The following is an 11114-nucleotide window of genomic DNA, read 5'->3' as shown; positions in this document are numbered from 1 at the left end:
AAAAGAAAGAAAAAAAATCAGTTAAACTAGGGTAGATGAGTTAATTTCTAAGTTTTCAATTTGAGTCCACTGATCTATGTATCTGTCACTGTACCAGTACCATGCTATAATAGCACTTGAGAGCAGAGAGTAAGATGCTTCCTACCTTGTTTCTTTTTTTGAGGAGTGCTTTGTTTATTCGAGGTCTCTTTCCATTCCTGATGAAATTGGAAATTGCTTTTTCCATCTCATTGAATAAAAGAATTGGTATTTATATTGAGATTGCATTGAATTTGGTAGGTTGCCTTTGGTGGAATTGTCAATTTCACAATATTAAGTCTTCCTATCCAAGAGCAAGGTATATTCTTCCATTTCTCTAGGTCTCTTCTTGTAGTTTCTTGTAGTACTATTTAGTAATTTTCTTTGAATAGTCTTTTGTTTCTAGATTTACCCCCAAGTCTTTAACCATGTGATGGGTATTGATTTTCTTAGCTCCGTTTCTGTATTCTCTTTGTCACTGTAGAGAAATCCAATTGATTTTTGTATGTTGATCTCATATGCTGCCACTTTGTTGAACTGGTCAACTATGTCCAGTAGTTTTCTCACTGAGTCTTTTTCTAAATATATTACAATATCTGCATATAGAGATAATTTTACCTCCTCTTTGCCAATTGGGTACCCTTCTCTTGTCTTACTGATATCACAGAGACTTCTAATACAATATTGAATAGGAGAGGTGATAGTGGGCTTCCTTGCGTAGGCCCTGTTCTAAAAGGGAATGCCTTTAATCTGTCTCCATTGAGAACGATGTTGGTTCTTGGTTTTACATATATACTTTTTACTATGTTGAGGGAATTCCCTTCTAGTCCTATTTTGAATGTTTTAATCAGGAAGGGGTGTTGGATTTTGTCAAAGGCCTTTTCTGCACCATAGGCTCATGTGGTTCTTGATCTTTGCTTTGTTAATGTGAAGAATTACACTGATTGTTTTTCTTATGTTGTACCATCCTTGCATATTGGTTATGAATCCTGATTGCTCATGATGAATTATTTTTTGTTGTATAGTTGGATTCTATTAGCCAGGATTTTACTATGTTTATGAGAGATACTTGCCTATAATTTTCTATTCTGGTGATGTCTTTACCAGATTTTGGTAACAAAGACACGTTTGCTTCGTAGAATGAGTCTAGGAGAAGTCCATCATCTTCTATTTTCCAAAATACTTTTTGTAAAATTGGTGACAATTCTTCTCTAAAAGATTGATATAATTAACTAGTAAAATCATCCAGTGCAGGCCCTTTTTCTTTTTTTTTTTAAGCTGCTTTATGACCTGTACAATTTCTTCTTTTGTAGTGGGTCTGTTCAGGTGTTCTACTTCAGTCCGGGCCAGTTTAAGTAGGTTATGAGTTTGTAAATCTTTGTCCATCTCCTCTAAGTTTTCATATTTGTTTCAGTAATTCATAATACTCCACTGTTACTTTTTTTTTTTATTTTAGTTGGTTCTGTTGTGAACCAACAATAGCCCCTTTCATCCCTTATTCAGATTATCTGTCTTTTCTTTTCCTTTGTTAGTTTCGCTAATGGTTTGTTTATTTTATTGAACTTTATAAAGAACCAACTCCTAGACTTATTGATGGTTTCAATTGCTTTTCTCATTTCTGTTTCATTTATTCCTGCTCTACTTTTTATAATTTCAGTTTTTTAAAGGGTCTCAGGTTTTCTTGCTGTTCTTTTTCAACTTGTTGGAGATAGTGGGCTAAAGAGTTAATTATAATTTTTCATTCCCTTTTGACGTTTGCTTATTGCTATAAATTGACTGGATTACTGCTTTGGCTATTTCCCAGAGGTTTTGGTGAGTTGTGTTTTCACTGTTATTTGTTTAAAGAAACCTTTCAATTTCATTTTTATTTCTTCTAGTACCCACTCAAATTCAAACAAGGAGTTATTCAGCTTCCAAATGTATGGTTTTGTACTCCTTTTATCCTCTTGATATTAATTTCTAATTTTGCAGTATTGTGGTCTGAGAAGATGCTTTGTATTACTTCTATGGGGTTTTGGAGGGTTTTTTTGTTTTTTTTTTTTTAACTTGATGCTTGCTTTGTGACCTAACATATGACCTATTCTGGAGAATGTTTCAAGCACATTGGAGAAGAAGGCATATTGCCTTTTTTGGGGGGGCGGGGGGAGGGTGTACACTAGCCTATACATATCTATAAGATCAAACTGGTTTATTGTGTGGTTAAATTCTTCACCTCTTTGGTGAGTTTCTTTCTGGTAATTCTATCTTTTTTGAGAGTGGTGTATTGAAGTCTCCTACTACTGTTGTGTTTATTTCTTTTTTAAGTTCTGTTAATTTCTGCTTTGTATATTTTGCAGCTCTATCATTTGGTTCATAAATATTTATTATGATTATGTTCTCTTGTTCTACTGACCCTTTATGCTTTACATAGTGATCTTCTTTGTCCTTTGTGATGGTTTTTACTTTGAAATCTATTTTATCAGAGATTAATATCACTACTCCTGCTTTTTTCTGGTTGCCATTTGCTTGTTAATATTTTTCCCACCCCTTTTAGTCTTTTTTTATCTTCACTTGTAGACTGCATATTGAGGGGCTTCACTTGTAGTCTCTTGTAGACTACATATTGATGGGCTTTGGTTTTTAATTTAATCTACTACTCTTTTTCTCTTCACTGGTGTATTTTAAACCTGTCACATTCAGTATAATTAATGTGAGACAAGGTTGTATTGTTTTCATTTTGCTGAGTTCTTTTTGGTTTTGTTGCTGATTACTTTGGTCCATCCTGACTTCTGTGGTATCTCTGTAAGAAGGATTTCCTTCAGTATTTCCTGAAACGCTGGTCTTATTTTTACAAATTCCCTTAGGTTCTGCTTTTCTGAGGATATCTTGATCTCTCCATCATATCTAATGGACAGTTTGCTGGGTACAGTATTTTCAGTTAACAGTTATATTCTTTGAGTGATTCATATATGTAATTCCACTGTCTTTTTGCTAGCATGGTTTCTGCTGAGAAATTGGCACAATCTTACTTGCTCTCCCTTATAGGTTACTCTTCGTTTCTCACTAGTTACTTTCAGAATTCTCTCATCATCTTTGGTTCTGATAAATTTGACTATGATATCCCTTGGTGTTTTTCTTTTGAGGTCTATTTTATATGGAGTTTGCTCAGCTTCTTGAATAGTCACTCATTCTTCATTAACCTTGGAAAGTTTTTTTCTAGTAATTCTTCCACACTTTCTTGGTGCCTTTACTTGCTTCCTCCTGTTCCGAGATATCAAATATACACATTATTCTCTTGATGGTGTCCCACATTATTCTTGGGCTTTCTTCTTTTTTCCTACTTATTGATTCCACTTTTTATTCTAGCAGATCAGTGTTGAGAATTCTGTCTTCTATTTCGCTGGTTTTGTGTTCCTTCTCTTCAACTCTGCACTTATGTCACTCCAAAGTGTTGACAGCTTCTGAAACACTGGTCATCAAATTCTGGATTATGCTTTCTTGTTGTTTCACAGCCTCTAATGCCTTGTTTGTATTATCTGCATTGTCTTGGAGTGTGGTTTTTTTTTTTAAGTTTTTCTTCATTTTTGCTGGCAAAGTCCTGTAATTCTTCGAGTTTGTTTCACCCACTGAAAATATTCAATCATTGTTCTTTTGAATTCTGTGTCAGGAAATTCCATGAGATTTTTGGCTTCAGGAAATGAACTGATACTGTGTTACGATCCCATTTTGTTGGTAACATCTTGTTTCGTTTTTGTATATGGTGTGAGGGAGTCTGCTTCTTCCATATTGTTGCTGTAGTAGAGCTTGAGGTGTTTTAGTAGGTCCTTGGTCTGATAACCGTGGCTCTTGAGATCACTGCTCCAGAAGAGGGAAGGGCAGCTCACACTGCCTGAATTTCTCTGATCCTTTGACTTAAAGGAAGACTTGCTTCAGCTGGGGAGAAATATGGCCTGTGAATTAGCAGGTTTCTCTGCAGGCAACTGCCATAGCTAGCCAACTCAAAGGGGTCCACAACTCAAAAGATCTCAATATCTGGAGATTAAGGAAGGAAATGGCTTCACCTGTGATACTGGTGCTCAAGGAGAGATGGGCAGCAGTGCATCTATCTCCAGGCACTGGAGCCTGGTTCTCCAGGCAGCAGAGCCTGGTCCATAGTCCACTGCTTCAGGTAGGAGTTCAGTCCGAGCCACACTAAGAAAGTTTTAAGACAGATATCTAGCTAATTGACTGTGGACTAGAGCCACACCTTTATATCTGTGCTTTTGGCACGGGGCACTGCAAACGGCAACACCACCTTGGTGTGAATCACCTTTCTTTAAAATAGGCACACAAATTAATTTCTTCTAGTCAAGTGATCAGGTAATGACCATGTAAATTTCATTACAGACATGAGTGAATACTTCCAAAAGTGCATCTATTTGTTTAAACATTCCTGTCAGTGTTCTGTCAATTCCTGGACCTCTGGTTTTCACAATCGGTATAGCTGGGACTTCTTACGTTACCTCTTTAATGCCCAATTAAAATAAGCTTGAAAGCAGGAGTGGCATTCACTTCCATAACAGCTTGCCTCTGGAAACCCTATGAACCTGGAGAAAGGTGTCCAGGACTTTCGTTCATAGGGTCGCTATGAGTAGCCTACAACTTGATGGCACTTAACAACAACAGCAGCAGCACAGAGAGAGAGAACAGTTGGCCTAGTGGACAGAAAGTCATGCTCCCAAACCAAAGGTGGGTGACTCTACTCTGGGGCCCTTGAGCCTGCCTTTAATTGTTTTTGGTGAAATATTCTTCTGGGTCATGTAACCCTGGTATGTCCATTTGCTGTACAGAGGTAACTCATGCTTGCTGTGAAGCCAAACACTGTGACACTGATGAGTCAAATGTGAGAATGGTTACCCATGGGGGAAAGTGTTTTGTAGAGCTCCCTGATTAAAACAAGCGTGGAAGCAGGAGTGGCATCCACTTCCTTAATAGCTTGTCTCTAGAAACCCTATGAACCTGGAGGAAGGACGAAAGGTATACAAGTATCCAGGACTTTCAATCACAGGGTCGCTATGAGTCACCTATGACTCGATGGCATGTAACAACAACAATAACAACCAGCACCTCTTGAAATGCTTTGCCATCAACTAGTTCTTTTTGGTATACTGACTTAGCAAAATTTTTCCCCATCTTCCCTTGATGTTCTTGCATCATTCAATAATTTGTCCATGTTGTTGTTATGTGCTATCAAGTCGCCTGCAACTCATAGCAACCCTAGGTACATTAGCTCTGAAACTTGCTCTGTACTGAGACAATTTCATTGTCTCTGACAAACCTAATCCCATTTCTCCAGTAACTGAGTCGATTCATATCATCCTGGGTCTTCCTCTTTTACACTACTCCTCCATCTTTCCAAGCAGGATGTCCCTCTCCAAGAACTAGTCTCTCTGGGCCACGTGTCCAAAGTATGTGAGACGGAGCCTCAAAATCCTTGCTTCCAGGGAGCAGCCTGGTTTCACCCTCTCCAGGACAATCCTTTTTGTTCTCCTGGCAGTCCACATTATGTTCAACACTCTTCTCCAGCACCACAGCATCTTCAAACTTGCAGTTTGATGATTGAATTTTTGTTTTCAGTTATTTCATCTTGAGCATTGCTGATTATGGTCTTCTCTTTTGGTTTTCTAAGTCCAAATTTTGCATAGTTTCTTCTTCTTTATCTTATTGACCCGCTCTTTGAAATTTTTGTTCAGCTGTTTAATTTATTTCTTCCCTTTGCTTCAGCTACTACTTTACATTCAAAAGCAAATTTCAGAATCTCTTCTGATAACCATTTTAGGTTGGGGTGTTTTTTGGGGGTGTTTGTTTTTTTTGGTTTTTTTATTGTAATTTGTCTTTAGCCTAATCTTTTCCTTTATTCATACAAAGCATTTTTGTTCATTTAGACTCTAGATACCACTGTTGTTATGTTCCACTGAGTTGCTTGCAACTCATAGCGACCCTGTGTACAAGAGCCCTGAACCCTGCTCTATCCTGTGCCAACCTCACTGTCTCTGACACACCTAATCCCATTACTCCAATCCCTGTATCAATCCATCTCATCAAGGATCTTCCTCTCTTTCACTGTCCCTCCACTCTCCCAAACATTATGTCCCTCTCTAAGGATTGGTCCCTCCTTGCAACATGCCCAAAGTACGTCAGATAAAGCTTCAGAATCCTGTCCTCCAAGAAGCAGCCCAGTTTCATCCTCTTGAGGACAAACTTGTTTGTTCTCCTAGCAGTCCATGGTATATTCAATACTCTTCTCTAGCACCACAGCATCAATTCTCTTTCTATCATCCCTAGACACTGTCTAGTTCTCTGATGCATAGCAAACAACTGTGAAGACTATGGCCTGGATCAGGCACACCTTATTCTCCAGACTGACATCATTGCTCTTCAGTACTCTGGGGAGGTCCCTGACAACTGACTTTCCCAATGCAATTCGTCTCTTGATTTCCAGTAGTCAATGTCATTTTACACATTTTTTTTTCAATTCAACCTAGTCTATATTTTAACTTCTTTATATCTTTTGTTTTAATATCAAATATCTTTCCTTTTGGTTCTTCTAAAAATTTTTTGTTTTCTTTTGTGATTTGATAATTTACAAATCATACTGTGTTTTCAATCACCCACACACATATTGTTTTATAATACTCAATACAATTAAATAAATAGATCTGGTCCCAGTGATAATAATCTGTGCTGCAATCCCAAAGGCAGGTGCTGCTGTGTGTGACAAGGATAGGTAATTTCCTCCCGTGCAACTAATTGCCTCTGAAAACTCACTGGCGGGTTAGCTCTGAGTTGGTTATGACTAGATGGCACACAACAAAAACAGCTAAAATATCTAAACAGCCCATTATTGTTTTTTGCCTTTACCTTCCTTTTGCCCAGTTTAGTAACTATTATCTATTTATTTAATTTTGCTCTCCTCTCCCTCCCTTCTCATTGTTCGTAACGATACAAAAAATTATTTTATCTATGCACAAGTCTTTAACTTTTTATAATAGTGGTTTCAGGCTATAGTTTTCTTTATCTGATAACATAGTACCTAGTGATTTGCCCTAATACAAAGGAAGTTATAAGTTGGTTCAGACTATTGCAGCAAGTGAGTGAGAAGTGACTTATTCATATGACTTAAGCATAATTCCTCTAGATTCATCCACATTATCCAGTGTTTCATAAATTTTTTATCATCCTCTAGTGTTGTAAGTATTACACTGTAAGAAAGTACCATAGTTTCTTCTAACTAGTCACACTGGTGGACATTTGTGTTATTTCTATTTCTTCAGTTACTATAAAAATGCTGCAATAAACAAAAGTGTGAACATCTTTGCACAGTGGCTCTTATTCCTTTAGCATATATACCTAGTAATAGGAATATAACATATCTATTCTTGAGATGGTCTCTAAATTCAGATGTGTTAAACTCAAGGTCTTACATGAAAACAGAATCTATGACATACCTATAAATATTTGCGGTTATTTTCAACTTTGAACTAACATTAATAATATGTAATTAGTTGTCATAGAGTATGTATAAAACAAGGAAACAAACAATATCCAGAACTATATCATTTAGGATTGCTGGTATCCTTGGATTTGTTGTAGTTAACATGTCAATGTATATAGTTTCTTTCAGTTTTGTTTCAGGCCTCTATTTTATCAAATGTCATGTCATTTTAAGCTATTAGTCTCCCCTAATGACGTGTTCAAAGTAAGAAAGCTGAAATCCAGTCATCTGCATTTCCAGGGGATCTTCTGGTTGTATTTCTTAATGTATCTATTCTTTTGGCCATAGTATATTCAATACTCTTCACCAACACCAGAGCTTGAACAAATTAGTTTTTCCTTATTCATTATCCAAATGTTCAGGTCTTCTTTGTTAATTAATGAATTTCGATATGCCTATGAGGTGACTGAAAGGGTATGGCTCTGGTCCAAAACCCCTTAGCCACCAAAGTCACAACTTTGCTACTAAAAAGAAGTCTTCTGAAACAAGTATGTCCAATGCTCTTTACATCATCTGAATTCTACTGTTTTCATAAACAGTGATTATTGAGCCACATAAAATGAAACTTAAAAACATCAGTTTCTTCGGCATTGATTATGAAGATGTGTACTGGTTTAAGAAAAAAAAATTTTTTTCATGCAGGTGTAAGTAGTTTGCTCAGGTGTAGTTTATTTTTTTTACCTTCATCAGTAAGGACTTTACTTTTATCAGGCATCTCATATATCTGTGACTTTGCCATATTTTTGTTGTTATTAGGGTGCCATCAAGTCAAGAATGACTCATAGCGACTCAATGAACAATAGGCCTAAACCCTGTCCTTTCTTGTGTCATCCTCATCATTACGGACACATTTGAGTACAATGCTGTAATCACTGTGTCAATCCATGTGGTTGAGAGTCATCCTTTCTTTTGCCAACCCTGCATCTTTCCAAGAATGATGTTCTTGTCCAAGGAATAGCCTCTGCTAACATCATGCTCAAATATGTGAAAAGAAGCTTTGTCATCTTTTCCTCTAAGGAGCACTCTGTAGAGTATGCTTTCTTTTGGCAGTTCTTGGAATATTCAGTATTCTTCTCTAATACCGGAACTTAAAGGCATCAATTCTTCTGTCATCTTTACTCACTGTCTAGCTCTCAGATGCAAAGCAGGTGACTGAAAAAAGTATGAGCTGAATCAAATGAACCTCCGTCCTCAAACTGACATCACTGCTCCTCAGTAATTTGAAGCAGTCCCTTACTGTAGACTTTCCTAATACATTTCTTGATATCCTAACTCCTGGTACAAGGGGAGATTATTTTGTGGATCTAAGGAAATCATTGACAATTTCAGCATTTTCTCTATTATATGTTGTATCAGTCTAGAGGTGAAAATTTTTGTTTTCTTGATGTTGAGATGTAATCTATATTGAAAGCTGTAGTCTTTGATCTTCTATAAAAAGTGCTTCAAGTTCTCATTCTTGGCAAGCAAGGTTGTGTCAGTCATCTTTATAATAAAGGTTATTGATAAGTCTTCCTCTGGTCTTGAAGTCACATTGTTCTTCATAGAGTCTAGTTTCTAGAATTATTTTCTCAGCAAACAGATTGAATAGGTATGGGGAAAGGTTACAACCCAGACACACCCCTTTCTACTTTTAAAATATATAGTGTTCCCTTGCTCTGTTCAGACAACAGCTTCTTGGTCTACGTATAGGTTTAATATGAACATAATTAAGTGTTCCAGGATGATTTATGAGCTCTGGTGGCCCAATGGTTAAGAAGCTGTGCTGCAATCTCCAAGACACAGTTCAAATCCACCAGCAGCTCCATGGGAGAAGTAGAAATCTCCTCCTGTGTGACTAACTGTCTCTCTCTGAAAACCCATCAGAAGGTCAGCTAGGAGTTGATTCCTACTCAACAGTATATAAAAACAATAACAAGATGGTTTACACTGTGATAGGACTGGAAGCTACGTTACTGTTATTTCAAATGCTAGCAAGGTCAGTCAGACAGATAGGTCATAGCAATTTCCAAACTAACATTAACTAGGAGAAAAAGGCTGGTAATCTATTTCTGAAAATATGTCAATGGAAACCCTCTGATTCACAACAGAGTACTGCCCAATATGTATGTTCTTTATAGAACTCTTTCCCAAAAAGGGAAAAGTTTAATAACTTTTTTAAAAGAAAATGAATAAAACGGGACAATTACTACAAAAGATTAAGAATCAAACACAAACTAACAAGCGACATTAAAGAATACTGGGTACACCATGAAAAGCCGGCTTTACTGTGAATTCACAAAAAGTATTATTACTAATGTATAGGGTTGTAGATTAAAGTCATTTGATGTAACTATCTTGAAAGGGAATTCTGATTGCCTTGTGGTAAGAAACTGCATTGCAATTCTAAAGGTATATGGTTCGAATCCACCAGTTGTTCTGTGGGAGAAGGAAGGACAATCTCCTCTTGTGTCATTAAATACTTCTGAAAACCCACTGAAGGATCAGCTATGGGTCAGTTCCAGCTCCACAGGACACAACAACATCTAAAAAAATTACCCCAAAGAAGACAAAATGTCTGAAGAATAATAAAGATGTTTTGGGTTTGTTTGTTTGTTTTTTTAACTGAGGACATAAAATTGAGTGCTTTCTAAAATTAGATACCATACCTGCTGACGACTACTAAGATCCAGCTGCTTCCAAAACTGGAAATCTAAACAAAGATCACGCCAGTACTTGCAAACCAATGATGCAGAAAGGCAACGCTCATCCAGGGACAAATTGGAAAATATCTGTGGGGGGAGAGGGGGAGAAAAAAGAACTATATGATAATACAGGCTAAATATTTTACAGGCACAGAGAAGAGATTTTTAATCATCAGTTAGAAAATATTAACATTTTAAAACATAAAATAATCTTCCATACCATTAGTAAAAGAGTCATTGTTAGGACTGCTCTAAAAAGATAGAAGTTAAGAACATTGGCCATTATTATATTTTGGGGATTTGTGTGTGAGCATGCACATATGTCGAAGTGTAAGTTTACATACCTCTATTTTAAAAATTGAAAGCATAAACAAAAAACTTCTAAAAAACTTTTTACCTTTAGGAGAAGTGAGAAAAAAGGAGGAGCAGCACAGAATGAAGGTACCTAGTTTTATGTTTTGACCTTGGAATAATGTAAACATTATATATTATTTTTACATAACCAAAATAAAATTTAAAAAAGGGCACATCACACTTCAATGTTATTTCTTCTACAAACCCATAATTTTAGTCTTGTCCTGAGATAAACGTAACACATTTCCAAATGTTTAACATTCTATACATTCTGTAAAATATCAGATTAAGATTCTTAAAAAAAAATGTACAATGAAAAGAAAAAAACAAAAAAACCCTTAAAAGTATTAAAACAGAGGACACGAAAAAGACATGACAACACAATCCTATAACAAAAGAAGGACCTTAAAGGAAAAACTAGAAAAATTTTTAAAAAAATGGGAGTTCAGCTAACAGTAATGTATCAAAGGTTGATTTCTTACTTTTGGCAACTGTAACACTATACTGTAAGATGGTAAAACTAGCATAACCAAATGTGCAGTAAACAA

General features: G+C 36.3%; 1 protein-coding gene across 1 annotated transcript in view; it reads right to left on the bottom strand.

Annotated features, from left to right (window-relative positions):
• FBXL17 (F-box and leucine-rich repeat protein 17) overlaps positions 1 to 11114 on the bottom strand; it is an 809991-nt gene that overhangs the window by 752121 nt on the left and 46756 nt on the right. The window contains exon 2 of the mRNA XM_006895052.1: positions 10177 to 10299. Coding sequence (XP_006895114.1) covers positions 10177 to 10299 — 123 coding nt within the window. The remainder of the gene's footprint in view (positions 1 to 10176; positions 10300 to 11114) is intronic.

This window comes from Elephantulus edwardii, unplaced genomic scaffold, assembly GCF_000299155.1.
Source record: "Elephantulus edwardii isolate Elephantulus edwardi_28Jun2011 unplaced genomic scaffold, EleEdw1.0 scaffold00156, whole genome shotgun sequence".
NCBI classification, from domain to species: Eukaryota; Metazoa; Chordata; class Mammalia; order Macroscelidea; family Macroscelididae; genus Elephantulus; species Elephantulus edwardii.
The sequence above is the reverse complement of the archived record's forward strand: the minus strand, read 5'-3'. Positions and strand labels throughout refer to the sequence as shown.